The sequence below is a fragment of the Acipenser ruthenus genome, chromosome 11, assembly GCF_902713425.1.
Source record: "Acipenser ruthenus chromosome 11, fAciRut3.2 maternal haplotype, whole genome shotgun sequence".
NCBI lineage: Eukaryota > Metazoa > Chordata > Actinopteri > Acipenseriformes > Acipenseridae > Acipenser > Acipenser ruthenus.
Window position 1 is genome coordinate 2645355 of NC_081199.1, and position 27263 is coordinate 2672617.

The 27263-nt window shown below is 46.7% G+C and overlaps 3 protein-coding genes across 5 annotated transcripts in view; 2 read left to right on the forward strand and 1 right to left on the reverse strand.

Moving 5' to 3' along the window:
- Window positions 1-1503: 1503 nt before the first annotated feature.
- LOC117426868 (ribonuclease P/MRP protein subunit POP5-like) lies at window positions 1504-4091 on the forward strand. The gene is made up of 5 exons (XM_034045020.3): window positions 1504-1602; window positions 1817-1959; window positions 2068-2217; window positions 3206-3289; window positions 3647-4091. The coding sequence occupies exons 1-5, from the start codon at window positions 1583-1585 to the stop codon at window positions 3736-3738; spliced, it is 489 nt and encodes a 162-aa protein (XP_033900911.2). The 5' UTR covers window positions 1504-1582; the 3' UTR covers window positions 3739-4091.
- A 6-nt stretch (window positions 4092-4097) lies between these two features.
- LOC117973311 (E3 ubiquitin-protein ligase RNF10-like) lies at window positions 4098-15331 on the reverse strand. Of its 2 annotated transcripts, none has more exons than XM_034925194.2 (17): window positions 14785-15331; window positions 13484-13668; window positions 12964-13166; window positions 12573-12663; window positions 12086-12270; window positions 11498-11634; window positions 10302-10462; window positions 9791-9934; window positions 9307-9553; window positions 9067-9200; window positions 8454-8571; window positions 8074-8175; window positions 7573-7728; window positions 7165-7262; window positions 6965-7022; window positions 6300-6500; window positions 4098-6017 (listed from the first exon to the last, which is right to left on the reverse strand). In XM_034925194.2, the coding sequence occupies exons 1-17, from the start codon at window positions 14924-14926 to the stop codon at window positions 5941-5943; spliced, it is 2439 nt and encodes an 812-aa protein (XP_034781085.2). In that variant the 5' UTR covers window positions 14927-15331; the 3' UTR covers window positions 4098-5940. The 2 variants fall into 2 exon arrangements, with proteins under 2 accessions (XP_034781085.2, XP_034781086.2); XM_034925195.2 differs by having other exon boundaries at window positions 4098-6014; window positions 14785-15330.
- A 658-nt stretch (window positions 15332-15989) lies between these two features.
- The window catches only part of LOC117428054 (uncharacterized protein KIAA1671-like), a 52870-nt gene continuing 41596 nt past the window's right edge, over window positions 15990-27263 (forward strand). For both annotated transcript variants that reach the window (XM_059032862.1, XM_059032863.1), the window contains exons 1-2: window positions 15990-16601; window positions 27025-27109. The gene's annotated coding sequence lies outside the window, so the exon portion shown is untranslated. The remainder of the gene's footprint in view (window positions 16602-27024; window positions 27110-27263) is intronic.

Consider the following 27263-nt stretch of genomic DNA (forward strand, 5'->3'; position numbering starts at 1 on the left):
AAGGGCAATTAGCCTCTTGTATGCAGGAGCTTGTTGTAATTTGGAAATTAAATTGCAGTCTGATATTGAGACAGCCACTCTCCTCTGAACGCTCCCACGCTGCTCTGGGAACTCAAAGTTATGAATGTGGCTCCTGTGCTCTCTCTCTGTCAGGCCAGCTTCAGTGAGACCTGCACCACAGCCTGGACACAGTGTGCACAAACTGTTAATGTCACGATCTGTGAGAAGCCCTCAACTAGAAGGCAAAATCTGAACGAGAATGAAATCCCTTGCTCGGGTCCTGAAGCAGCCAGCAGCAGAAACGCTGATCTGCTTTCCTCAACTGAGCTGCAGAAGGACGACATTTAAATCTTATTTCTAGAAAGTCGTTTTTTTTGGCTTGTTCCTCTCTCTCTCTCTCTCTCTCTCTCTAAGCCTCTTTTTCTCTCTCTCTTTCTTTCTCTCATGGCGGAGAGGGAGCTGTCACATGTCACGGGAGCTTTGTCACTCCTCATCGCTCAGCTCTGTGCTCATTTCCATTACAAACCCCTCCACCTGCCCGCCTCCCTTCAAACGCTCACTGGCAGTGCCACTGTAATCTGGAGCTCCAGCTTTGTAAAGGAGTCACAATCCTGCATTGTGCTCCCCAGGGAGACTTTCCCCTTTGATCCCCAAGCCTCTTATCCAATGGAGCAGAACCCAGCTTTATTACAGATTTACACACTTAATAACGCCACAGTTCATTCAAATACACGTGAACCTGACCAGCTTTGCTCAGGCACTGTCATTACAGGGGTGGCAATAGCACTCGCATTTCATAGCATTTCCATCCATTCCTGGTTTTACTGAGAGTCTGATCAGACACATTGTGGCTAATCAAGCTCATAGTAAAACCTGGAATGGGAGAAAAACTGCTATGCAACAGGAGTCTTATTAGCACCCCTGCATAGACTATAGCACGTCCTTTTTTCCCCTCAAAACCCAAACTGTATAAATGACAAACAAGCGTCTCCTTGGTAACAGTAATAATTGGGACACAGTACCCTCTGCATTGGACCGCATGGCACTATCACACCCAAAATACGCGTCGTGTGATGATACTGCAAACGCTAGCAGTACAGTAACACTGCAGCTGCACTGGAGCGCACGGCTTTTTAATCACATGCTGAAGACACGCGTTAAAGCACAATGCAATTCAACAGGCATTACCAAGCATCTTCACTCTGATGAGGAGCATGACAGATCTGTGGCACACTGCCACCTTGCGGACATCAGCTGCAGCTAATATCAACATGTATGCACATCCCGCCACGCCTACTTACTGTAGCGCTCTGCCTCGGGCAGTGTCAACTCAGTATGTGCCCGCCTTTGAAATTAGACAAACCAATCACGAGCAGAGAGAACGCTTCGCTACCAATCATTCTGTGTTTCCAGTTCACCTTTCTAAACTTAATTGGTCAGAGTCTTAATCAATCAAGTGGGTCTGCCCCCCTCCCTCCCTTCCCAAGCGCTGATTCGCTGGTCTGCTCTGACGTTGAAAACTATTGGACGGTGTACAGGAAGGAGAGTTCTGTCTTTCAGGGAAACACGAGTTTCGGGGGAGATGGTGCGGTTCAAATCGAGGTGAGCGGGTTTGTAAACAGGGGAAGCGGAGGGAAGGAAAGGGGAAACCAACTACCGGGCACGGAGTGGGGTCATTATCTGCTTACACAAAATAAACACCGGGAATCAACTTATATTCAAGCTGCGCGATATATTTATCCAAAGGGACTTTATTAGAAAATATAGAACTTACCGTAGTGTGTTACGTTGATGGTTTGCCTCTCTCTCTCGACAGGTACCTCCTTTGCGAGGTGTCCTTCGCCGACCCCCGCTCCAGGCAGTGTCTGGAGGAGAGGGCAATTTTCTCTGCCGTGAGGGACGCGATCGCCCGGGCTCACGGGGACTACGGAGCGGCTTGCTGCGCGGTCTCCTTTGCAGGTAGATGGGTGGGGCGCTCGAGTGTAATTATAAATATCACGGGGATATAGGGAATAAGCTGGTTTGCCTGCACAGGTAATGAGCGTCTCTGCCTGTCTCTCTCTGTAGTGAAGTACCTCAACGCTTACACTGGGATCCTGCTTCTCCGCTGCCGCAAGGAACACTACCGGCTGCTGTGGTCAGCGCTCCCGTTCATCATCCACCTGGAGAGCCGGGGACAGAGGCAGCCCTGTCGCATCAGCAGCATCCACGTGGGCGGTAAGAACACTGGCACTACAGCCGAGCCCAGCACTCGAATCACTCAACCCCACTGCCTTCCACGCTGCAGCCCAGCACTCTAACCACTGAGCTACTCAACCCCACTGCCTTCCACGCTGCAGCCCAGCACTCTAACCACTGAGCTGCTCAACCCCACTGCCTTCCACACTGCAGCCCAGCACTCTAACCACTGAGCTGCTCAACCCCACTGCCTTCCACGCTGCAGCCCAACACTCTAACCACTGAGCTACTCAACCCCACTGCCTTCCACACTGCAGCCCAGCACCCGAATCACTGAGCTACTCAACCCCACTGCCTTCCACGCTGCAGCCCAGTACTCGAATCACTCAAACCCACTGCCTTCCACACTGCAGCCCAGCACTCGAATCACTGAGCTACTCAACCCCACTGCCTTCCACGCTGCAGCCCAGCACTCTAACCACTGAGCTACTCAACCCCACTGCCTTCCACGCTGCAGCCCAGTACTCGAATCACTCAAACCCACTGCCTTCCACACTGCAGCCCAGCACTCGAATCACTGAGCTACTCAACCCCACTGTCTTCCACGCTGCAGCCCAGCAGTCTAACCACTGAGCTACTCAAACCCACTGCCTTCCACACTGCAGCCCAGCACCCGAATCACTGAGCTACTCAACCCCACTGTCTTCCACTCTGCAGCCCAGCACTCTAACCACTGAGCTGCTCAACCCCACTGCCTTCCACGCTGCAGCCCAGCACTCGAATCACTGAGCTACTCAACTCCACTGCCTTCCACGCTGCAGCCCAGCACTCTAACCACTGAGCTACTCAAACCACTGCCTTCCACGCTGCAGCCCAGCAACAACCACTGAGCTACTCAAACCACTGCCTTCCACGCTGCAGTCCAGCACTCGAATCACTCAACCCCACTGCCTTCCACGCTGCAGCCCAGCACTCTAACCGCTGAGCTGGTGTTGGTTCTGGCCCGGTGTAATGCTGTTTTCTGCAGGTACGATCCGGACGTGCCAGCGGTTCTTGATCCGGTATAACAGACAGCAGCTGCTGAGGATGCTGCCAGGCTGTCAGAGTGAAGGTGAGTTCTGGGGAAGCACTGTGTACAACGTCATGCACTCAGTTTAGATTTTCAAAAGGGACTCTGGTTTTCTTTGCTCCTGTAGGCAGCATGTTTTAATCTGTGACTCATCCAGCCATACTGGCTAATCAGGCTACTTTTGAAAACCTGGAATGGGGGAAACTGCTATGCAAAGGAGTCTTATTTCCAGCCCTGCGTTTTAATTAAAGTGCAGTCAACGCATGGCTGCTTATGGCTACTGCAGCTATGCCAGGCACTCAAGTCACTGCCTCATGGTTATGTTTTGCACTGAACTCCAAAGCCGTGTTGTTAAATGTGAGGTCTGTACAATATTGTGCATTTGCCTTTGTCTCTCAGAGGAACGTGCGTCGGTGCACAGGGCAGTGCTGAGCTGCTCGCTGAAGCAGCTTGAGGAAGAAGACGGCTCTCGGGATGAAGACTCCGACTGACCGTCTGGCTCGCCAGTGTCTCCTGGAGGAAGGAGGCTGCCTTCCCAGAGACTTACAGGATGAGCACCCAGACTGAACCCCTGCTGCTCCCGCACTGCGGGGGAACAGTCTATTATCAGATTCCCCCGTTCCACAGCAGTTTAAACCACTGCAGACTTTACTGCACCCTTAAAATGACATTCACCAGAGACCACACGAACGGCTGGTTTCATAAAACCTGATTTGAAAACCTGCCTTAACAGTGGCTGGACAGAGAATATTTCAAATGTGTTTTAGTTTTCCTCTGGAGTTCACTGCTGTGCTACATGTATTTTGTAAATCAATTCCAATACAATAAAGAACATTGCACCACAGGCAAATACATACTGTAGGAATTTATTTACTGTATGCAAATACAAGAAAAAAAGAGTTTTGTTTTGGACCAGAAGATGGCAATGTTATATAAATGACATTACTCTCTTATGTTTACCAACAAAGTCAGAACAGATGGTGTGCAGCTGTCCTGCTGAATCACAGAATCATGTCTGTACACAGACCACCGAAGATCTTACTCAGACAGTTCTCATCTCGAAGTGACAAGAGGTTATTAATACGCTGAACAAGTCTGTGATATAACTGGAGCAACGTGTAGGAAAACGCTTTCTTTACCCTCAAACAAACACGGTTCAGGCCAGACCCAGACTTATCAAAATATCTAATACTGGTTTTCATCACAATCCAGTTGTATTGGACAAAACCAGCTTTCAGTGAATGAAGGTGGTGGGTAGTGATTACTTCCCTGCTAGCTCAGTAACAATACCACCAAAAAAACACAATACAAATAAATTAAGTATCACTCCAAGGCTTTGATTCTGCATATTCTTTTATTCCATCAAACTGCTGGATTAAACTTTCTCACAAGAGACAAAAGTATACCTTTTTTTTTGTCTAACCCAAAATAGAAGATATGGGGGGGGGAATAAAAAAAAAAACTCAAGCTGTAGAAAACGTTAAATGATGGCTGCAACACAGAACAGGCAGGTCTGCAAAAAGTCAAGTGATTCAAGCTTGAAAAATGGAGACTCATGTGTGTGCTGGGGCCTCCACTGGGTCAAAAACAGAGAATACCAGGGATTACACACACACGGGGGAAGCCAAACCTGCCGCGGATCATCCCTCACACGTTTTAGTTTAAACCTCAGTAGCGAGTTAACATTTGAACCACAAGCTATAAATACCTGGGGAGGTGCCCAAGCACCACACTGCTCACCTACAGTGCTGTCAAAAGCATAGGGCTTTCTATTCCTGTCCATGCTAAACATCTCCACATGGTCCAAAGCACCATGCTTATTCCAGGCTTTGCAGTAAGCCAACTCCACCAGATAGAACGTGCTTAATACAGAGTTTCCTCCCCAGCAGAAACATCTTGCATGGCAGGATCTGCTCTTAACAGCTGCTAATTTACAAACATGTGACAACAGTTCATGCCAGAGCCTTGCTCCCTTCCATAGCGCAATACCACCTCCAGACTGAGCTGATTCACAGAATTACACTGAAACAATACTGCTTGAATTGAAGAGGGTTCAGATCTGAGCAATGCATAGACTGGTCAGCAGGGAAACAGGAGGGTACAGAATAGACAGACAGCTCTCTCCACCCAGGTTTGGGTTGACCTGATTCTCTGTGAACGTAGCTCAGCCTGGCACCCCATGGGGCAGCTTGCATCAGGGAGTCCACAGCAAAGTGGACACCCTGGAACAGCTGTGGAGACGATACTAACAGCTGACTGACTGTCCTTCACCTCAACACTGTCCACTCCCCATCATTAAAACAAATGAAATAATAATAAACTAAAATCACTCCACAGCGAAAACCTAAAAATAAATTAAAGACCGGACTAGTCTGAATACAAAAACTGACAAATAAATTTGATATAAAAAAAAAACAACACACAAAATATTATATATCTTTTTTGTTTCCTGTTATTTTTATGCAATTATTTTATATAATATTTCAAGGTATTCCACAGAGACACTCCTCTTCCCAGTGTGTGTGTGTGTGGTGTGTGGGTGTGTGTGTGGAACAGCCCTGTGCTTCTGTGCTGGAGATGCGAATAGCAGATGTAAATGAAGAGATTTCAGCAGGTTGACTTGGGGGTGGCTGGCTGGCTAATTCTAATTTGTTTTGGGCAGGCAGCAGCTTGCCGGATGGGCTGAAGTCCTCCTATTTCATGTGAACCATCGACGTGCTGAACAGGAGCTTCTGTTTCTTCTTTTTCTTCTTCCCCACTTTCTCCTCTGCTGAGAAAAAAAAGACAATGGCAGCGAGCCCAACAGGACTATTCCCTGGAAACTGGAGGCTCCCCAATACTATGCCCTGTCTGGTCTGATTGCGAGGTGGTTACTTTCACATCAGGTGTACAGTAACCAGTATCTCTTAGACACAAGCCATGTGCAGCAAAGTTACAATAAGTCAATGTACACATCACTTGCATTTACATGAAGTTAACTCAAGCACTGTGACCCGGTATATGCCTCCTAGTGTTGTGACCCAGTACCCCTCCATGCTTCCCAGTACAATACCTGCACTGTGCCCCAGTGCCCCTCCCTGCCTCCCAGCGCTCGGAGCCGGTTCAGGCAGTGAACCCGGGCCCTTGTCCAGCTGCAGCAGCGCCTCCTCGAAGGCCTGGCTGAAGGAGTTCTGGAAGCTGGGAACCGGGACCCGGTCCGACCCATCACTCTCCCCGTCGCTGTCAGGAGCAGGGGGAGCCAGGAACAGGTCAGCTGAGGGAGAGATGACAGGCAGGTGAGAGTGAGGAGACGGCTCATAAAACAAAGAAACAGCAAGACACCAGACCCTGAACCAGGCTGAGACTGGGAATATTCGAAAAACAGCTGCTTTTACACACCCTGATTAGCAATAACCTTGGGACCACTTCAGGACTCGAGTCTGTGAATATAAATGATGGCTCGTCCCTTGCTACTAACAGCCTCTATTAATGGGGTCTAACTTGACAGGGCATATGTTCAATTTCTATTTGCACTTTTCTAGTGGCATTAATTGCTGGGTAGCTGTGTACCGATAAATGGCAAATCCTATTCCAAGGGCACATCTTATTCTTGGTTGTTTTGTAAACTGATCCTGGATTAGTGGACTAATCCTCCAAGTCCAGAGAGATACCAGGAGAAAAGCAAACCGAAAACACAAACAGGAAACTCCAGCTCACGCCAGTCAGGTCCTTCCTCACCTTTCTTTGGGGTCACCCTGGGCCAGCCATCCGCCCTCGCCTTCCCGTCACGCAGCATCTAGTGAGACGCACAAGCACAGAGTCACCAGGCTTTCCTTGCTCATTTCACACTTTAAAAACTCTACACACTGCAGCAGGATCACCCATTCCTGCAGCAAGGGAACTACCCCATCCCCACTTCCCTGCCCTTGTAAACTCACCTGAGCAAAGGAGAGGCAGTGAGAGTCATCCTCCAGGCTCCCCACACAAGGAGGGGGGCTCGGGCCCCCCAGGCAGGGGAACACCACGCTCACTGTGTCTGCAGGCCCAGAGATCAGTGTCAACAAGCAGCTTCCATACATTGCGTAAAATCCAACAAATATTTACCCTACAAAACAGGTGCTAGAAACTTCACAACATCGTATACATTTGCACTATAAAATTAGTATTTATTTATGTTTTCCCCAGATACTTCACACCCTGGTGTCCCTCCTAATAATCCATGAAAAAGGTTAGTCTGCTAAAGAGTCAAGTCATTAACATAAAACTTGTTTACAACAAACTCCTGAGCTGTGAAGTCAGGAGAGAAACACACACTCAGTCCGAGCCACACAAGTCACTGTGCTTACCAGAGGCAGGGCTGGAGCTGAGTGCTGTGTGAGAGGAGAGCAGGGAGAGAGACTCAGAGTGGAGGGAGAGGCCCAGAGGGACGGCAGCGTCCGCAGGAGGGGAGCCGAAAGCAGGGAAGTGCTGCAGGTTCTCCAGGCCGATGTGCACCTCGGGGTCTGAAACACAAGAGGGAGGAGTCAGAGAGCAAGCAAGCAGCACAGGGGATCAACCAATCACAGAGACAAAAAACAACTCTGCTGTGTACAAGTTCAAAAGCATTCAGTGTAGAGGTGTCAGTAAATATGTGCACGAATTTGAAAGCGCAGGGAGATTTCCACAAAGGAACCCTTCCCAGACCCCTAATAGCAACCAATAAACCACACCCGGCTCGAACCTCCACGTCTGGTTTCACAAACCCGAATTAGGTTTAATCTTCTTTATGTGAGGTAGTCTAATATTAGCCCTTTCAGGGTCTGTGAATCTAGCTGTAATCTTGGCAATGTCTGGGCTCCAGCACTCACATCTCCCCTGTTTCTGGTTCTCCTCCATCTCAATCCTCCTCTCCATGCGTCTCTCTTCCCGTGCTTTCTTCTGACGGAAGTGTCTCCTCTTCTCAAGATCATCTGGGGGAGAAAAAAAAGATTAAACTACATATAATGAGGACTAGTAGATGTTTCCTAAGCAGGTTGTACTTTTAAGTGTACATTAATGATTGAGTCTGAAGTTATGGATGTTGTACTGTACCTTTAAACAGTGTTTGCTCCTCTACCTGCATTGAGAAAGTTTTACTAAATTACAGAGACCTGGATAAACGAGACAGCGCTATCTGAGAATGGTACCCAGAACAGGATTCAGACATGAGTTCAGATTCCAGCCTATTGGGGCAGTGTGGCTAACTCACCTGCAAAGGCGTCAAGTGTCTCCTTGGACAGCAGGGGGGGCTGCAGAGCCAGCTCACAGATGCTGAACTCACAGGTGAGAGGCAGGTGGGAGAGGTAGCGGTGCCGGCGACGCACCTCCTGTGGAGGAGGGAGGGAGGGCGAGAGAGAGAGAGAGAAACAAATGCATTAATCCCACCACACACTAAACACCAAGTTAAGGTGGGAAGAAATGCTGACGTCATGCAATGTAATACAGACATGAAGTTATACAAGACAAATATTTGGACTTGGTGCTCCTTGTGAAGAGATGAAGATGCCACAATCTTAATCTTTGCATGCATCATGGTATTTTAAATGTTAAAACCACCAACTAGTAGCCATGCAGATATTTCCTGTTAAAAGCAGTGGCAGAATTTTTTCTTTTTTAAAAAACACTGAACCTGACCAGGTCACATGTAACTTGCTGAGTGCAGGAAGCAGTTTCAATGGGAGAAGGAAGTTTGTGTCCCCAGCTGTTAAAACCACCTCTCAACCTGACATCTGAATGCACTACGTGTAGCAGTAGCTGGTAATTAAGGGTGTGCTTAAATATTGTCTGAACATCAAAAAGCGGAAGTTTAAAGCCTGTCTCACCTCGTTCACGGAGTGCCCCTCGATTTCCACCACGGTGGCACTGATTTTCTCGGGGCTCCTCTCCAGGCTGCCGTACTCGCGCATTAGGCAGCGCACATTAATGGGGTGCAGGAACATCTGCTGACCATCCTCGGCTGCAAACAAGCACACACAGGGTCAGCGAGCAGCAGCCAACACCAACAGACAGCCCCTTCGTTTCCACTGGACTTTTTACTTTGTTGTGGATGCATCCCCACCTACCCTGGTAGAAGTAGTAGTATGGTCCATTCCCAGTGGGCTTCAGGGCAGTCTCGCACTGGCCAGTCTGAGCGCGCTCAGTGGTGTTGGTGCTCGGTGCCGGCTCAGACTGAGGCTCGGGGGCCTGGTGCAGCTCAGACTCGGGTTCCAGGGCGGGCTCGTTCTCTGGGGAGCAGTCCGAGGCCCCCTCCTCCAGCAGGTCGGGGTCAATGACCTCATCGTCAAAGGCAGAGGAGTACTGCACCACAGGCTGATGCACAGGAGAGAGAGAAGTTAGCCAGGGACATGCAGCTCAGCCAACAGCAGTTAATCGTACAGTGTTCTCTGTTTTACAATGGGTCCAAAACGCTTGACTTTAAAATGTCACACAGTATGATGTTACACATGACATCTTCAATTCAAACTGCCCATCAAACCACCAGTAACCTGGAATGAAATAATGCACCCCCAATTTTTCCAGTGTGGGGTGGGTGAAGGAGCTCTGTACCTTGCTGTTTGGGGTTGCATTGGTCCACACCTCAGAGGTCACTTCAGCCAAGGGAGGGTCACTCACGGTCAGTGCTTCTAGTTTGGCCTCAGTGGCGGTCATCTCCTTCTCTGGCCAGGACTTCAGCAAAGCTTCCTCACGCTCCTAAAATAAACACACAGCCGTCTGGCCGTCACACCTTGTGAAGAGCCTGGTTACTCTGAATCTGGCTACTCAGACAGGTCAAGAACGAGAACATATACATAGAACCACACTAACACTATAAAGCAGTCCTATCATTAAACACATTTTAATGTTTGATATATTGCACAAGTCAGAATTCTAAAGTAAAACTATATGAAACCAAGTCAAGTAGACAGACGTCTGTCTACTTCACCGTCAATTAGTTTAAAAAATAATTAAAATCTGGACGGGTTTGCTTTGTCATGCAGCGCTGCAGTATGTATCCTTGCCCTCTATGCCGCCCAGCAAAGGGAGGCAGCAGCAGCAGCAGCATGGATCAGGACCTTACCTTGAGCTCCTGCAGGGCAGCCTCGATGAAGCAGGCCTCTGGGGTGTGCTGCTCTTCCAGGTACTGCCTCTGCAGAGAGGCCCTCTCCTCCCACACGACCTGCTGCAGCACCTGGGAGGGTGAGGCCAGCAGCAGCTTCGAGTACTGGCTGTGCAAGTCATCTGGAACAAGAGATACACATTTACAGGGGGCTGCTCTCTATACACACACACTCACACTGGGACAGCACTGCCCTGATACGCGAGGCAGGCCTTCATAAAGTAAGTTTAAAACAGAAGGTTCATTGACTTGCAGTGCTACTTCTCTTACATCAATCATTTCTATTCATTTTTTACATACTAAATGGGAGTCAATTATAAAGAATATGTATACCAAGTGCAATAAGGTTTAATGCATTCATGTCTGAACAACACTATGAATAAATCTCAATGTGTATGACAACACTTATGGGGGAAGGGAGCGTGTTAAAAGCAATGAGAGCTCTTCACAAGACTATTTAAACGTATTAGTCTTTTAACCCTTTGCGGTCCATTTATTAATCGCGCGTCAGGCACGCCAGGTCTAATTAATTTTCACACGCGCAGTTAATTTATAAGCGCTGTTTAAAAGTATTTTTTTTCACAGTCAAAAGGGTTTAAATGGCCCTGCATATCAACAAAGCACACACTAGGCATCTCCAGCCCCGCCCCACCCTTTTGTTTGCTATAGCGTTCACCTATGTAAGAAATAAATAATAATAATAATAGTCGTACATACCGATCGATCATCTCCGGATCACTCGTTTTATCACCAAACTCCTCAATAATGCGATCCAAGTCATTATTTTATTACTATAACATCTGAAAAAAGCTCTGCAAATGTCCATGATAGTCTCAGTGCGCTGGCGCACTTAGCCAGCTTGTTTACTATGAACGCCCATTATCTGATACCTGATACCATGTATGACTATTCATGAGATACGTCTTTTTTTTTTTTTTTCGACTTGTCTCGGCTCCTGTCGCTACCACTCGGCAATTGAATGGTTTTCTCGGCTTTTTCCGGAGAAAAAACGACTAAACACCCGTTTATTGCGTTGCTATAATGATGTCGGACCCAGTCCGACAAAGGACCTGTGAGGAATAATTGCAATGTCGGACCCAGTCCGACAATGGACCGCAAAGGGTTAAAGCCACATGGCAGGTTTGACCCCCCCTTACCTCCAAGGTGAATAGGCTCCTCCACCTTCATCCACCTGGGGCTGGGCAGAGCCACCAGCACCCCCTTCTCACGATGCATCAGCTGCATGGTGATGGTGTCTCCAGCCAGGTACTGCCGGGTCTCCATCGCCACCACACTGAGGAGACAGGCAGGCTCAAACAGGGCAGAGGAGCGCCATTAACTCCAGCACTACTAACTGTCATTAACAGCTGCCTAAGAGAACTGTTATAGATTTAAAACGACGACGAAGACGTAAGGAGCCAAAATGTTTGTCTACCTGATTTATAATCCACTCCCTTCAAAGGAATTTAAAAAACAGCAAACATTTGTTTTGCCCTCTCCTGTAGTAGTAGATCATATTTAGACAGCACACTGTAGCGATTACCCGCCAGTCCTCACAATTTCACAGAATCCTGACAGCTTACAGTAGATCCCCACATCCCTCTAGAGTGCTGAGATCCTGATTCCCAATTGCACTCTCCTAATATATGAACAGGGATGGAAATAAGACTCGACACTGGGGCTAATCAAGCACATTAAAACCATCCCTGATGGAACACGGATAGGCAGGATGGCTCAACACTGACCTCTTGAGGTTGCTGGTGTGGACTGCCTCGTAGCAGATGGGACACTTGGTCCAGGTCTTCTCACCAAGGGACAGGTAGTGCAGGATGCAGGCCCAGCAGAAGATGTGTCCGCAGCAGGTGATCTTGGCAGCGACGGGAGGGTACAGGCAGATGGGGCAGGAGGGAACCTCGTGGCTGTAGATGCGCTGTCAAATCACAGGGGAGGTACAGGTTAGCAGCCGGCAGGGATCAAATCGTCTCGGCAGATTAGGAACCAAAGCGCGTAATCACTGTTGGAGCTCTTACTGACCAGCTGTACTGAAAGCTAACCTGAGTGTCTATATTGACCACTCTGATGCATCCCGCTGTTGAGATACATCTATATAAGTCTCTATATAAGGACACTTTGGATCTTCCTTGTGGTTTGACTGCAGCTGTATGTTTGATACCTGTTGGACTTCAGACGATGATGTGTTCCTGAATGTATTTTGCATCCTCAAATACTCACCACCTGCTGTACAGAGTCCCAGCTGACCAGGGTGTCTGGGTCAGCGAAGTGAGCAGTGTAGTCCTGGTCCTCAGACACCACGAACTGGCAGCTAGAGAGGACAGAAAGGGGGGAGAGACAGGGAGAGCTTTAAAGACACTGACCACAGCAAGACCTTCATTATAAAATAACAAAAAAAAAAACAGAAAAGGAAAATGAGCAGTACAAGATGTTGACTACTGGAATCGTAGTGTTTAAACGGTTAAAAAGTCCAGAGTAGTGACTTGCTTTACATAAAAGGATCTTAAACCCTATTTTAAAACATTGTGTGTATATCCGATGACAGTCCTCATTAGGTTAGGGAGACATTGTGAGGTTACTGCTAGAGGATATAGATTGTCTCGTCACTCACTTTGCCTGCAGGAAGAGCTCCTTGTTGAAGGGCTTCGCTTTGTGCCCCCACTTGTTGCGCCGGCCCCAGCCCCCATGCCCGTCGGAGACGGGCCCGCCATGCCCGCGCGGCTCGAAGGTGAAGTTCAGCAGGTGGTTCAGGCTGATCTTCTTGGGTCCAGAGAACTGGGCCGGGCTGAACTCGGCCCGCTGAGCGTCTGCTACCTGGAAAGAGAGAGAACGAGGGCAGCACTCATGTTTGAGTCACACGGCCGGCTCAGTCTGTGATAACAGACCTCCTGTAATGTATTTCTGTAAGGCCATACTGCACAGCCTAAAGTTAACCTACATTTGACCTTTGACAACAGTTAAATGTTTAAGAAAAATCTGAACACTTGGAAAACAATTTAACTATTGCTGACAACCCTAAACAAACCTAAATATGGGCCCCTGTAAAATTTGCTACAGTTGCTTTATTTAAATACACATTAATCTTTACTAGGTGAGGATTATTTTCACCTACCCCTCCAGACTGCCCTTACCTCCTCTCGGCGCCCCCCTCCATACAGCCGGTTGCCCCCTCCTCTCTGGGGGGGTCTCTTGTCGAAGGCCTTGCCTTTCTGTGGGGTGGGGCGGCGAGCCTGCCCCGAGAAGCTCTCTGTTTTAGGGTAGGAGGGATCGCGTTTGCGGGTGTAGCGCTGCTTTGAACCATTACTATTCTTTCCATCTGTGAGTAGAAAGAGGAGGAGTGTCTTTTAGAGGTTTAGCATGGCTCAGGCCAGGCAGGCAACAAAGGAGAAGGCGTATGTTACGATACCAACTGAAGGGTATACAGCACTATGGTTACCGTTTCTGTACATTTAGACTAAATGGAATGAAATCCAAGTGGATTTCCATCATCCCTAACTACATTAAATAATGCTACATTTAGAAATCACTTCTTCAATAACTTCACCTTTTCAGGACTTCTATTCTTTAAAGTCGTGAGCCGGATTGAGGGTCAATTACTGTTTCTGAATTCCAATTAATTTTTAAAGTCCATTCCAAATTCCTTCAAAACAAAAGTACATTTGTTTAGTACAAAAAATAATTCATGAAGCAGATATTTTTGTTTTTATACAAAGCTGAAACCATTAAAGTAAACAGACTTAGTCAAACAAGCTTTTAAAACACGTGGTCTTTAGTTTATACACACAGAACTAAGTAAATCGGGGCGTGAGACTCGAGAGTGAGGACTACTGACAGATTGACCTTCAATATAGGTGGTCTTCATAGCACTCAAATATGAATCGGGTATGCAGGTAGTTTACATGTCCACGCATCCAGGGGCATCGACACAAACATCTTCCTAAAACTTGAAATGTCTTTAGAATCACACTTTTAAAGTGTCTGTACTGACGTGCGACACGTTTGGAGTCAACATACGCTTTTATAAACCATCAAACAAATACTGTATACCAATGGACTGTGCCCTGTCTTCGAATTATAATAGTGTCTGTATTATAAACGCACTAGAGATCCGTGATCTGTACAGCCTGCTTTGGTCACACATGACCCACATCAGCTAAAGAGGACTCTTTCTTACAACTGGATAATTCGATGAAGACAGCAGATTGTCACGCAGGCGACATTGTTATATTCTACACATGTCCAATTCCGTTACAAAAACCTACTGCGTTTAGACACAAGCGCGACATAACCTACTAATACCACAAGTGAGAATGTAAACAAACTGCATAAGCCAGAGGCCCTGGAGTGCGCCGTGAGCCTCGGACTCGAGTTTGCGGGTGCCCACAGAACCCCTCCCGTAGGCGAGCGGTCGGTGTACTGGTATGGTAGGCACCTGTTTTGGGTTTAGAATCCCCGGTGGCCGGCCCAGCAAACCCAGAGCGGGGCGGCACTTTGCTGTTGGCGTTTTTCTCCATGGCGTTGCGGTGGTGGTTGTGACCGGGCTCCTGGGAGACACAGGCCGAGCTCTCTAGCATCAACAGAGGCGAACAGGGAAGGGGAGAACGGGAGGCTGCGAGTGCGGGGGATCAGGCGGCGAGGGCCCAGGCTCATGGTGTTCATACACGGAGGCTCCATCACGGCGACAGCATGTTGACAGCAAAACGAATGAAGAAAAAATAAAAATATCGGGCTGCTGAGGAAAGACAGCGGCGCAGCGCCGAAGTACTGGAAGGGGAAAAAAAAGCTACAGAAGGGATCGCGACCCCTTAAGACGGAGTTTCTCCGGTAGGAGGGAGAGACCGAGTCCCGAGAGAGAGGTATCGGGTCTCCTGGGAAAGGAGAACGGGGGGAAACAAAAAGTTTAAGCGTAGAAACCCGCTAGACAAAACAAACAGTAATGGCGACGAGTCGCCAGCTAAGAACCAGAGGCACCCGGATGGGGCTGATATTTATAGGTTTCCGTGGAAATGGTGGCTGATGGGATATGTAGTTTGTTTTTCTTTAGTTCAGAACATCTAGGCGGGCTGGGAGTTGGAGTTTTTAAAAATAGAAATCTACGCAGTCGTGTTATGTTGCAGTATTAAAGAAAGATCAAATAACGCGTACCTTTCAATGAGCAGGTCAGCGCGGCTAACTCATCTTTCTGCAGATACTATTATTAAAAAAAATAATAATCTAAAAACGTAATTTCATTTAAACTCAAGCACAGCTATATAATCATAAAAAAATTCTAGGAGCCGATAGCAGTTTAAATTAAATGCAGTTTCCTGCTTGTTTCAGAACATCTGCATGCAAAACAGATATGCGTGCAAACTGAAAGACTGTTGTATAAGGACTGTGGTGGTTGTTATCCGGGCCACTAGGGGGCGAGGTGTGCCTAGAACAAATATTTTATTACAAATTAAGGTTAAGATCTTAATGACCTTTGCAATCTGTTTGTATAATATATCGGTTTTATACTCGATGCGGTACTCTCCGGGGATGGAAAGAAGACTCCCATCACGTAGCGGCGAGATGCGGATTGTTAATGTATTGCAGAAAACGCGTTAGCTGAATACTAAAGTAAAAATAAAAAACAAAAAAAGAAAGTTTCTCATCTGCTGCATTCCTCCTGTTGTCCAGTAGGGTGCGCCTGGTGTCTCTGGTACGGTCTGCCGAGGGCAGTTCTCTCTAACAGGTTGCTTAGTAGGAATATCAAAACAAAAGCCAGGCAGAGGGGGGCAGGCAAGCAGCAGAGACGGCGAAACAGTGCCCCACCTACAGGCAGATTACATCCAGCAGTGAAGGCTGCTGGCATTAACTGATCAAAGCAAGCCCGCTGCTGGGTTGTTCTCAGTTTGCGTGTACTTTAGTTTGTAGTAGCTAATGTATTGTTTCCAGTTGGACTGGTCCGGGCAGTTTGCTTAGTGAAAGCTTCGGGGTTGTGTTTACTGGGAGAGGAGGGACTTCACAGCGACGCTTGCCCCTCGTCTCCGCAAGCAGGCTTGACTGCGTGTGACGCCGGCCAGTTTGCAAACCGAGAAGGTGAAGCCGAGCCTCAGCAGGTGGACTGTGTTTAGAAGTCAGGGTCTGCCTTTGCTACCAGCACAAAACAACGCAACTTCATCGGCAAGACGACAGGAAGGAAGCCGCCTTGTTTAAAAAAAAAACCAAAACAAACCCACAACATTCCGGCCAGGATAATCCAATTGGAAAATAAAACAAAACAAGGTAAGGTGTAGGTTTCGAAACAACTGGAAATGAATGAGATTTGTTCCTAGGAGTGTATGAGCGCGCTGGTTAAAAACAAACTACATTTAAAAACAAAACAGTGTGATGCAAGTTGATGCATGTTATCAACTCAAGCGTAAATACATTAGCAATATATATATATATATATATATATATATATATATATATATATATATATATATAAAACAAAAGTATTGTTTTTTTTGGCTGTTATCTCGATCTCCGCTCCCTGGTGAAGTTTTATTTTTACACCTAATTAATCAAGATCTGTCAGGTTCCCATACACGATCGCCGGGGGAAGTACATTATAAGTGACGCTTGTATTGTTTAGCGTGAGACGGAGTTGTATTGTAAGAAAATCGTAAGTGTTTTTTTTTTTCTGTCGAGGAAACGTTGTGCTTCCGAGCGATAAAGCGACGAGCAGCAGAACCGCACCGTACTAGTCTCCAGGTCGGGGTGCGAGGTGTAATTTGTAAGGGTTTATTGCTGTATTTGAACACAGCAATGACATCACTGCGTTTGATCCCATTGTAAATATTTTCTAAAAAAAAAAAAACATTAAGTGGAAGTTGTTATATTATTTTTAATCACACACACACACACACACACACATATATATATATATATATATTTATAAGCAATTCGGTGTCTCGTATCAGTGTCACAGACTACAGGTGTTGAGATTGATGACGGCAATGCTATCTCTGTAACATGCAAATCGGAGCTATCGGCTGTTTTTAGACGCGCATGATGACGTCCCGACGATTCGTTTCTTTTCTTTTTGTACTAGTAGAAACGTGAAGTACTCTCTTCCATTCAGTAACCGTGTCACCACGGAGCTCCTGTGCCCTGCTTTCCGTCCATTAACTAGGCAATGTAACGATCTGCCTTGCTTTTGTGTCTGTGTAAATAATAAATACTTTTTTTTTCTCAGTGTGATTTTATTTGATCTAATTCAATGTTGAAAACAAAAACGAGCTTTGTAAGATGCTGTAAATGCTTGCACACTAAACACGGCGCCGGACACAGCAGTAACTTTATATAGCGTTAGTAAATATACTAAAAAAAAACCCTCAAACGTACGCCTCGTATATTTGAACTATCTCAATTACTGTTGCAAGCGCGTGTGGTGCTGATTCTAAATGTCGCGGCGTCCTTTTCGTTTGCAGGCGTGCTGTCTGTATTACTTCATCTAAAGCACACAGTTCTGGGAGTAGGGTCGGTATCTGCATCCCACAGAACCCGGAAAGTGAAGGGACCAAGTGTCATTCCATTGCAAAACCAACCTGGACAGCGACGCATCTGAAGGGGTGGCACCCGTCAGATCCTTTAGGATTTTGTTTGTCTGTTGCTGTTGACTTTCACACTAACTTTATTCACCCTGCTCTGTCCGCTTCAAGTGTGGATCGTGCGATGCGTTTGTAGATAGCGGGCTCTAATCAGTTAACGCGTGTGTCCCCCCAAGCAGCGTTTACTGGGATCTGATTCACTGTAAACATGTTTCCTTAACTTGCCGCCGGTTGAAATGCTAATTGAACCGCGGGGCTTGCTGCTGTACCGAATCGGCTGTTCAGTGAGGTGTTAAGCAGCGGCTGCAGATCGATAGGGCTGTCATGTCTGTTTAGCTCTGTGTTTTAATCAGGACAGTACACACAATCCAATTCCATCTAGTCTGTTCTCGGTTTAAAATCGGAAATAAAAACGCACATTCCCTCATGCTGGTTTGATATTTAATAGCAGAAATACCCCAGGTTCGTAATTGCCTGAATTAGGGATTTCAATCAGTTTCGTATTAATGCTTTAAAAGTCCAACGGATGTTATTGGATTCTCACTTAAACAAGGAAATCTCTAGAGAACAGAAAGGGGACTCACCTCAGTGCAACTCAGGGTGTGCCGCGTGTTTTAATCATGTGATACTGGGTGGGGTGGGGTGGGGTGGGGTGGGGTGATCCTCTGTGTTGTTTCCAGTCCGGTGATACTGGGGTGGGGTGGGGTGGTCCTCTGTGTTGTTTCCAGTCCGGTGATACTGGGGTGGGGTGGTCCTCTGTGTTGTTTCCAGTCCGGTGATACTGGGGTGGGGTGGTCCTCTGTGTTGTTTCCAGTCCGGTGATACTGGGGTAGGGTGCTCCTCTGGTCTCCTGTGTTGTTTCCAGTCCGGTGATACTGGGGTAGGGTGCTCCTCTGGTCTCCTGTGTTGTTTCCAGTCCGGTGATACTGGGGTGGGGTGGTCCTCTGGTCTCCTGTGTTGTTTCCAGTCCAGTGATACTGGGGTGGGGTGCTCCTCTGGTCTCCTGTGTTGTTTCCAGTCCGTCACCCCCCTGCACTCCCCACACATGCCCAAGCCGTGGTTATCAAGTGGACACTGAATCTGCTGGGAAGACATCCACATGCTAGTCTCCAAAAAAATGAGAGATTTCAAAAAGTTTACTGCATCTAAGCACGTGTGGAAAATATACATTAGCTGTGAAATGTTATCAGCCTCTTCTGTTGTCTTGCCTGCACGTGGTCGCGAGGGCGTGCCAGTTGAGATGCCACTGTGACAATGGGGGGGCTAAGCAGGGTTCAAGGGAATGGGCTATTGTGTTGTGTACTTAGCTTGTTGACTGGCCAGTTTGTTCACAACAGTAAACCGTGACCAAGGAATTGATGTTTTAGTGTAAAATGTAACACAATGTGGGCCTCCTCTTTAAATAAGGATATGACTCTCGGCTTCTCTGCAGTATTGCAAAGTATGGCATTTCATGAACTGTGATTCCTGCATCGTCGTCTCGGAGCGGTTTCATTCCATTCATAATGAAACACTTTATTCCTGTATGTAACGCGCACACGGTAGGGTTGAGCATCATGAGTGGATGGCTGTGGATTGAGAGGGGTTCGTTATTAGACTCCTCTAAGTGTCAGCGAGCAGGCAGGCTGGGGTTGTGCTTGTGGAGACGGCTGAAGTGAACGTTGTGTCTGTCTGCTGTTGCTCGGGGGTGTGTTGTGGATTCCAGGTCTTTCCAGCAGTCATCAGCCAGCGCTATCATTTCTCAAACCTTTGTACCTTTTGGCTTCAGTTAGATTCTCGACCCAGGGGAGCAGAGCCCTTTCTCACTATGCACCAAACACTGGGTACACAGTACAGCTACTATGCCTGCTCACTTCTCTGAGGCTATTACACTACCTTCTGTTTATGTCTATGCCTCCAAGACATTTTGCCTGGCATCCTGCATCAGGGACCCTAGACTGGAATACACACCCTGCTGTAGGTACTTCACAGAAAGCAGTCTGTGACTGTCTTCAGGTCTGAGCTGTAGTCTTCCTTCCAGGCTTCGGTTCTGATTTGTCATGGATGTTTCATGGAAGGGCTACAGGGACTCTGCTAGCGTGCCTGACCTTTCCCGTGTCCTGTATCTTTTATACTGTGTAACGGAGACTGTGTGCTGCAGAGCCACCCAGTCTAGGAATGGTAGCTTTGTGAGCAGCAGGACGATGCAGACGCTGTGGCAGAAAGGCTGTTCCGTTTGAGAGCTGGAGGAAGGTAGCTGCTTCTCTGCTTGTGTGTCTGATCACAGTGCTATATGTTATATTGATGAATCATGACCTCGGCAGCTTCCTGTGCATTAATTCATAATAATAATAATAATAATAATACGGGTGTGTAAATATCTATGTTAATTAAGCCAGGTGGAAGTTCCCTGTGGATACATTTTAAAAGCTAATTTGTATCCTCCTGAGAAATCACCTTGCTCGATTTGATGAGTCGCCGGGTGTGTGCTCACCCAGGCTGTTGGCATCGCTCCGCGGTAACTTCCCAAAATAAAAGCGTCTGTGTTGTTGTTTCATCTGCTTAGGCTGTGACTCGTAGGTCTTGGTAAAGCAGCGTCGTCTGCTGCTGAGCGAGCCTGCGTGTCTCTGAACCAGCCACCCTTAAAGCCATTAGCCTTCCTGGCAGTCGTGTTTGTGTAACAGATTTGATTTATTCTTCCTCGATGCACGCGTTGCTGCTCGCAGTGAAGCCCGTCCGTGTGGTGACGGTAAATGGAATGGACCCAAACAAAGCAAAATATTTTATTCTTTTAAAAGCTTGTTGGTCACGTGTCTGTTTAATACAAATGAAATGTTCTTTCTGATAAAATAACAAGAAATGGAAAGTATTTGTACAGCGTGTTGTGAGTAATTGTTTTGTAGCTGCGGGTGTTTTTGTATTGTGTTTTCTGAAAAGAGAAATACCTAGCGACTTAGTAAAAAGCTCTTGAGTAATGCTGCTGCAGTGAAACAGGGTTTGACTACAGCATGCACGAACGTTTCAGGAATATCTATCCGGGGATGATGACAGAGGTCTTGTACAGGTCAGGGTGCTGCGCAGTAACCCACAGGTACGGCAGCTGACTGACCGTGTGGGACGTGCTCAGAGTGTGGCGGTGCGGGACTCCATTGGTTCTGAATGGTAATGTTCTCAATGGAGGGACTCCAGCTTCCCAGACACTCCCTGTCACACAGTACAGCAGAGGCAGGTGCAGGAGCTGGGAGGAGTGGAGTGGAAGCTGGGGTGCTGTGCACCTGTTCAGCTGATCGTTCCACAGTGCAATCACGATCCAGCGGATAGTGGCGTTTCCTCTGTGCAGACCCATGTGATGGCTCTGTATCCTTGCACAACCGGGCACTGCTGAGGTTTCAGTCCGGTTCCCTATTAAAGGCAGCGTTCCTAAAGCTTTCTTGCAATAAGGATTTGGATTCACTGTCTCTCAGGTGTTAGTCATTGCATTTTATTATATGTATTTTCTAAAGGCTTTTCCCCCAGGATTCTTTAGCAGAATACACTGCACGTTTTGGTGTGTTTTTAAATATACTGTGTTTTCTGGATAAAGTTAACACAGGTTTATTATTCTCATTCCTGTGTTAACAGACATGGACGCATCATTTTGATTCAGCGTTTTCTTTTTCCAGAATAATAATTTAAAAAAAAAACGTGCAAGAACCAACATGTTTTGAGTTCTTTACTTGAATGTTTGAAATAATAACTCTTATGTAAAATAAAGAAATAAATAAATAAACTTGTGTGTGTTGAAATACAGAAAACCAAAACCGAACAACAGTGTGCTCCCAGCTGTGTTTGGGATGCTGCAGAGCCCCTGATGTCTGGCTGCTGTGTTTCCCTGCTGAGGTCCCGCGACCTCGTGCTGTCATTTTGCATGCTCTGTAAAGCACTTTGAGAGTCTTGTCTGTCTGAATGCTGGGGGCAGGGTCTATACAAATGTAATGGGTAATTATTAATCCACGTGGGCTGTCCCTGCTTGGCACTGCCCAGGAAACTGCCAGGGCTAAAGCCCCGTTCAGGGAAGCACCCTCCCGAGTCACGCTGCTTTCCTTTGAAAAGGAGGGTGCTATTTGTAGCAAGCTTTGTGCTTGAACCCATTGCATTAACCCCTTGACTACCCAGCTAGAGAACTCTTACTGCACGGGCCAAACTACACCCCAACAAAGGGCCGTCATAAATCATTGAATTTAATATTTACAAAGTTAAGAAGAGAATAAGAAACATTGTGTTTTTGGGTGTGTACTGTATGGGTTGGGATTGGCTGGGCATCCTGTCCTTTGTTATTATCATTGGATTTTAAAAAACAGACAAACACAGGGCTGGAGAAAAAACAAACCAACCGTGTTTAAAAACCATTGACTGGGTGACCCAGTTTACCCGCCCCCCCTGCACAGTATACAGTGGTAATGTTCATGTCAAAGGGGGGAGCGTCTCTGTGCTAGCTTGGGGCGCTGCAGTAACAGCAGGATGTGTCACGCCAGCACTCTGCACAGTGATCCCCGCGTTTTCCTCTTATGACTTGTGTTTTATTGTGCAGTGTTTCGCTTTGCTGATCTGGGTAATTTGCTCCCCACAGCAGCAGAATGCAACAGTGTTTTGCATTGCTAATCCTGGTAATTTCAAAGCCGTCATTGACAGCGATTTTAAAGGGCCTCCCTCTGCACCCTCCTTCTCTTAATCCCAGGAGTAAACCAATGTCGCATTTTGCTCTCCTAATCCCAGAGAATGAACTCTTGCAGAAAACGATAGGCGGTGGAAGTGTTTTCTCGTTGCTTTCCCCTTGGGCCGGGAGTCCAAGAGAAGTGAAGAGAAAAGCAAAAGGCGCGTTTGTCAGAATTGGATCAGCTTTTTGAGGATGGAAAGTTGTTTAAGATGCAGTGATGGATGCACGCCACTGTGTAAATCTGTGAGCCAAACTGGTGTACTCCTGCAGCATTAAAATGAAAATCCTCTCCTGTAGTTCAGATCAAGCTCTTCCCTGCTCCTCAAGCTCATCGGATTCTACTTGTGGGGTCAGCAGGAAGTCGCTGGGGAGCAGTGTGGGTTTCCATGACGACTGTAAATTCAGCATGAAAGATAAGAGCCTGGTGCTTCAAACAAGCGAGTCAGCAGTGACCAGAAAGAAAGAAGAAACAGCCAGGCTTTATTAAGTGCTTTGTTGTCCTGTCTTCTTAGAACTCAGGAAAGATTTTTTAAAGAGACAGCTCAGTTTAACCGACTTGCAGATCATCCCTGCTGCAGCATTAGCTGTTTGTGCTGCTGATGCCTCCTGTAACATTAGCTGCTACCTGCCCTCGATTGCCATGAACATTCACAAATCCGCTAACGATACAGTGCACAGCTGCTCACAAATAATTACAGCAGTCCTTAAATTAAGCTTCCAAATTACTAGTTTTGTAACAAAAGTTTTAAAAGTGGTGCAAACTGCATTTTGATGTAAACGCCTTGATAAATGTGTTTTTGTATTTTTCCTGCTTCTTGTAAAACCCAATGGAGTGAAATCACTCTGCTGTGCGGTCGGTGTGAATCTTGCATTATTTCCAGCCCTGCATCAGAAAAGTAACCCTCCCTCCCCACCCCCACACACAGAAATGCCGTTAAAGACATTGGGAAATTTCTGTTTGTGCTGGGATCTGGCAATGCAGCCTGTTTCCTGTAAACAAGCAGAGTGAGTGAATGATCTAGCGATCCGCACCACTGAATTGTGAGCATCTGTTGACTTATTCACCCCTGCGTCCATCCACAGTCCACACCACTCCCAACTCCTCAGAGTGACCGGGGGAGTCGTGCTGTGTGGTCAGAGAATCAACGGATGTGTTTTTGTTTAGTTTTTTTCTATGAATCTTTAACATTCTTGTTTATCGGGATCTCTGAAACCAGCTGTTAAACTTACTGGCTGTTTTTTTTTTGTCAGATCTGTCATGAGAACTTGATAATTCAATCCATTTGAATCCCTTTTAAAACACAGAAGCACGGCTATTTTTAGTAGGTTACTTTTGGGACTTGAAGGGGGCAGATTCACACATTCCAGTTTTTACTATGAACTTGATTAGCCCCAGTGTACAGCTAACAAGTGCAGGTTTGTCTTATTAAACTTGCAGGAAAACCACAGTCTGACTGGTTTCGATGTTGACCAGACATTAGTCAGGCTAATAAAGCATGTGTTAAGTTAACACAATGGCTTGTTTGTAAATACATATTTCAGTTATTCATTCTGCACTCATCAGACCCCCGCCTCCCCCTTTTCTGGTTATATCAATACTATAAAAGTTGAATATCAGTGTCATACCAGAATTGCATTGAACTTTGTAAGCAAGTTGTGCTCCACACTGCTTTACAGGACAGTTCAGGGCTGACTCAGGAAATGAGAAGCACGCATCTCAAGAGGGGATTGAGTTCAAAATAATCTGTTGATTCAGTGCAAGGCTAATTTTAAACTGCGACACAAACCCGAAGTCTCCTCCAGATCCCCAGCTCTCAGCCTTCCTTCAAGCGCTGGCTGTGTCTGCTCTAAATTCAGTGTTCATTTGAATGAATCTGGCTTAGAGGGAAACTACATTTGCATTCAGATGCAAAAAGCTGTGTCCGTACTGTGACACTGTGTGTGTGTGTGTGTGTGTGTGTGTGTTAGTGTCGGGGTGTGTGTGTGTGTGTGTGTGCATGTCAGTGTGTGTGTCTGTGTTAGTGTCTGTCTGTGCGTGTCAGTGTTAGTGTCGGAGTGTGTGTGTCCGTGTTAGTGTCTGTCTGTGCGTGTCAGTGTTAGTGTCGGAGTGTGTGTGTGTGCGCGTGTGTGTCTGCGCATGCATTTTCACATCTTGAACTCAGTCAGATTTACATGTATTGAGATTCCTGGAGTGACTGTGCAGGGACAGTGTGGGACAGTTCTGAAAGAAGTTTTTTCTTTTTCTTTTCACTGTGAATCCATATGTAGGAAGACCCGGGCATCTGAACTTGCGTTTGAAAGTTAGTTTTTTAGGAGGGTCCTCGTTCGTGGTCAGTTTGGTTTGCATACACCTCCTGGTGCATCTGCCTGAACGCAGGGGGCTCATTTTAAATGGCTCATAGTCAACGTAATGGGAGTTTCTTTTCCAACCCTGTCGTATTCACTGTGCATCTAAATGAGGTTGGTAGAGTTGGGAATATGGGTGTGCCAATCTTCTGAGTGATTTGCTTTTACAAAACTGGAAGTAGTTGGTTATTAATTAAATTGAATGAAACATTTACTCAACACATACAGAACCTGCTGTGAGCAAACTAATAAACTTATTTGATATTTTTATAAGCGATTTTATTTGTCGTTCCTTTCTTTTATCCCTTTTTGAAATGCTTTTCTCTTTCCGTAGTTTCCTTAGAACTGTGTAATCTCTGCAGTGAATTGTGGGATTGTAGTCCTGGGCAAGGTGTTATCTCTGCAGTGAATTGTGGGATTGTAGTCCTGGGCAAGGTGTTAGCTCTGCAGTGAATTGTGGGATTGTAGTCCTGGGCAAGGTGTTAGCTCTGCAGTGAATTGTGGGATTGTAGTCCTGGGCAAGGTGTTAGCTCTGCACTGAATTGTGGGATTGTAGTCCTGGGCAAGGTGTTATCTCTGCAGTGAATTGTGGGATTGTAGTCCTGGGCAAGGTGTTAGCTCTGATTAAACATATTTCCACTGTCTGTTTACAGCCTCAGTACCGCAGTAGGTGTCAGCGCCCCGGATGAGAGGAACTTTGTATCCCATGTGTTTAGTCTGAGTTCAGCTTTTAAAACACTCGACGCAGGAGTCAAGTACCATTGATTGTTTCTCAGTTGTAAAGGTGAGGGAAGGGCAGCGTTTCTCATTTTTAAATCAACACATTCATAAATAGGTGTGTTTTTTATTTATTTAATATCTGTCGACAAATACTACTTAAAGGCAGTTACTCAGAAAATACAAGCACTGGCACACCCCTAGACGGTAATATCTCATTGTGATGCTTTCACGTATCTGATTGCTAGCCCAGTGCTGGTGAAGGAATGGGAGTCCATGCTCTGGCAAGTGTCTGTCTTCATGGCCTCGCTCCAGTTCGGTCTCACAAAGCTCTTTCTCATACCTGCCGTCGCTGTCTTCAGAGCAGTAATTGAAGTCTCAGGTTCTTATTAATAACAGGGATACAGTGAGCCGCTTGTCAGCAGAGCCTTGCCCAGAGCTACATTAAACAAAGAAGGAACACTGAGGTCGAGGTGCAGGTCGTTCCCAGTCCTGCTCTAGTGGAGTGTTAGATGGGGGGGGGGGGGGACGACACTGCTTTGTATCCTCTGCCCCCCACCCCGGGGTTTTACCTTGGCTGTGTTTTTTATTAAAGCTGGTCCAGCCGTGATCCAGGGTGTTTTGCATGATCACACCGGAGCAGAGACACGTTGCAGAAGTCAGTCACAATAAAGGCACACCTGAGAAACCTGGAATAGGATTTTGAGTCTAAAGCTGAGGGAACACGAAGCCACTTTTTCAGGAACAATGGCTTGAAACCTGGTTCCAGGAGACCTAGTTTGAGGTTGCTTTGCTGTTTAACCCCCAAGTCTCCCCTGGTGTGCCGTGCAGTGTCCTGAAACCTAGTCTCCTGAAACCAAGTTCCAAGCCACACAGTGGCTTCGTGTTCCCTCAGCTTTGCATTTAAACCTTGGTAAGAAAGCCGAGAATGCTGCCTAGTTTCAAGTGAGCGTGTTCTAGCACACTGTAACACTCTGAGCAGGTGCGTCCTCAATAGGACATTGCTAGGCGTTGGCTCAGCTGCTCTGTGGATTAGTTGAAGTGCAGCAGATCCAATAGAGTCTCTTCACAGACTGCTGGTTCGATGAAGGGCTGCAGCTCCGGAAGGGGTTACCAAAGGCTCATGCATGGAAACAATGCAAAATGCCCGATACTCCAGGCGTGTGCTGTTTGCAAATCTCCACAAAGGATTCCTGGTGTACAGTGCATAAAGTATGTAAAATATCCATTCATGTTCATTTACACACTGTCCACGGTGCACATGCTTGCAGTAGTGTTTAGAAACACTTGCCTGTGCTGCATGAGTTCAGTGCTGTGTTTGTATCCACAGGTCAGAAGGAGTGGTTGCATCTATTTTGTTTTTGTTTTGTTTCAGATGATGTTGCTGTCCCACCTGCTGTGATGACATCACAGGCACGTTGCCATAGAAACCAGGGTCCCCGCACAAGTAGCTGACTCATGTAAGTGGAGTTTATATTTTGAAACTTCATTTCAATGGCCTCTAACCAGATTGCATCCCTTCAAAGAGGCTTACACTGGGTTCAGGACCGAAACAGCCACGTCCTCTCAGAGCTCTGACACCACACCGTCTCAGAAACTTTCTTTCAGTCATTT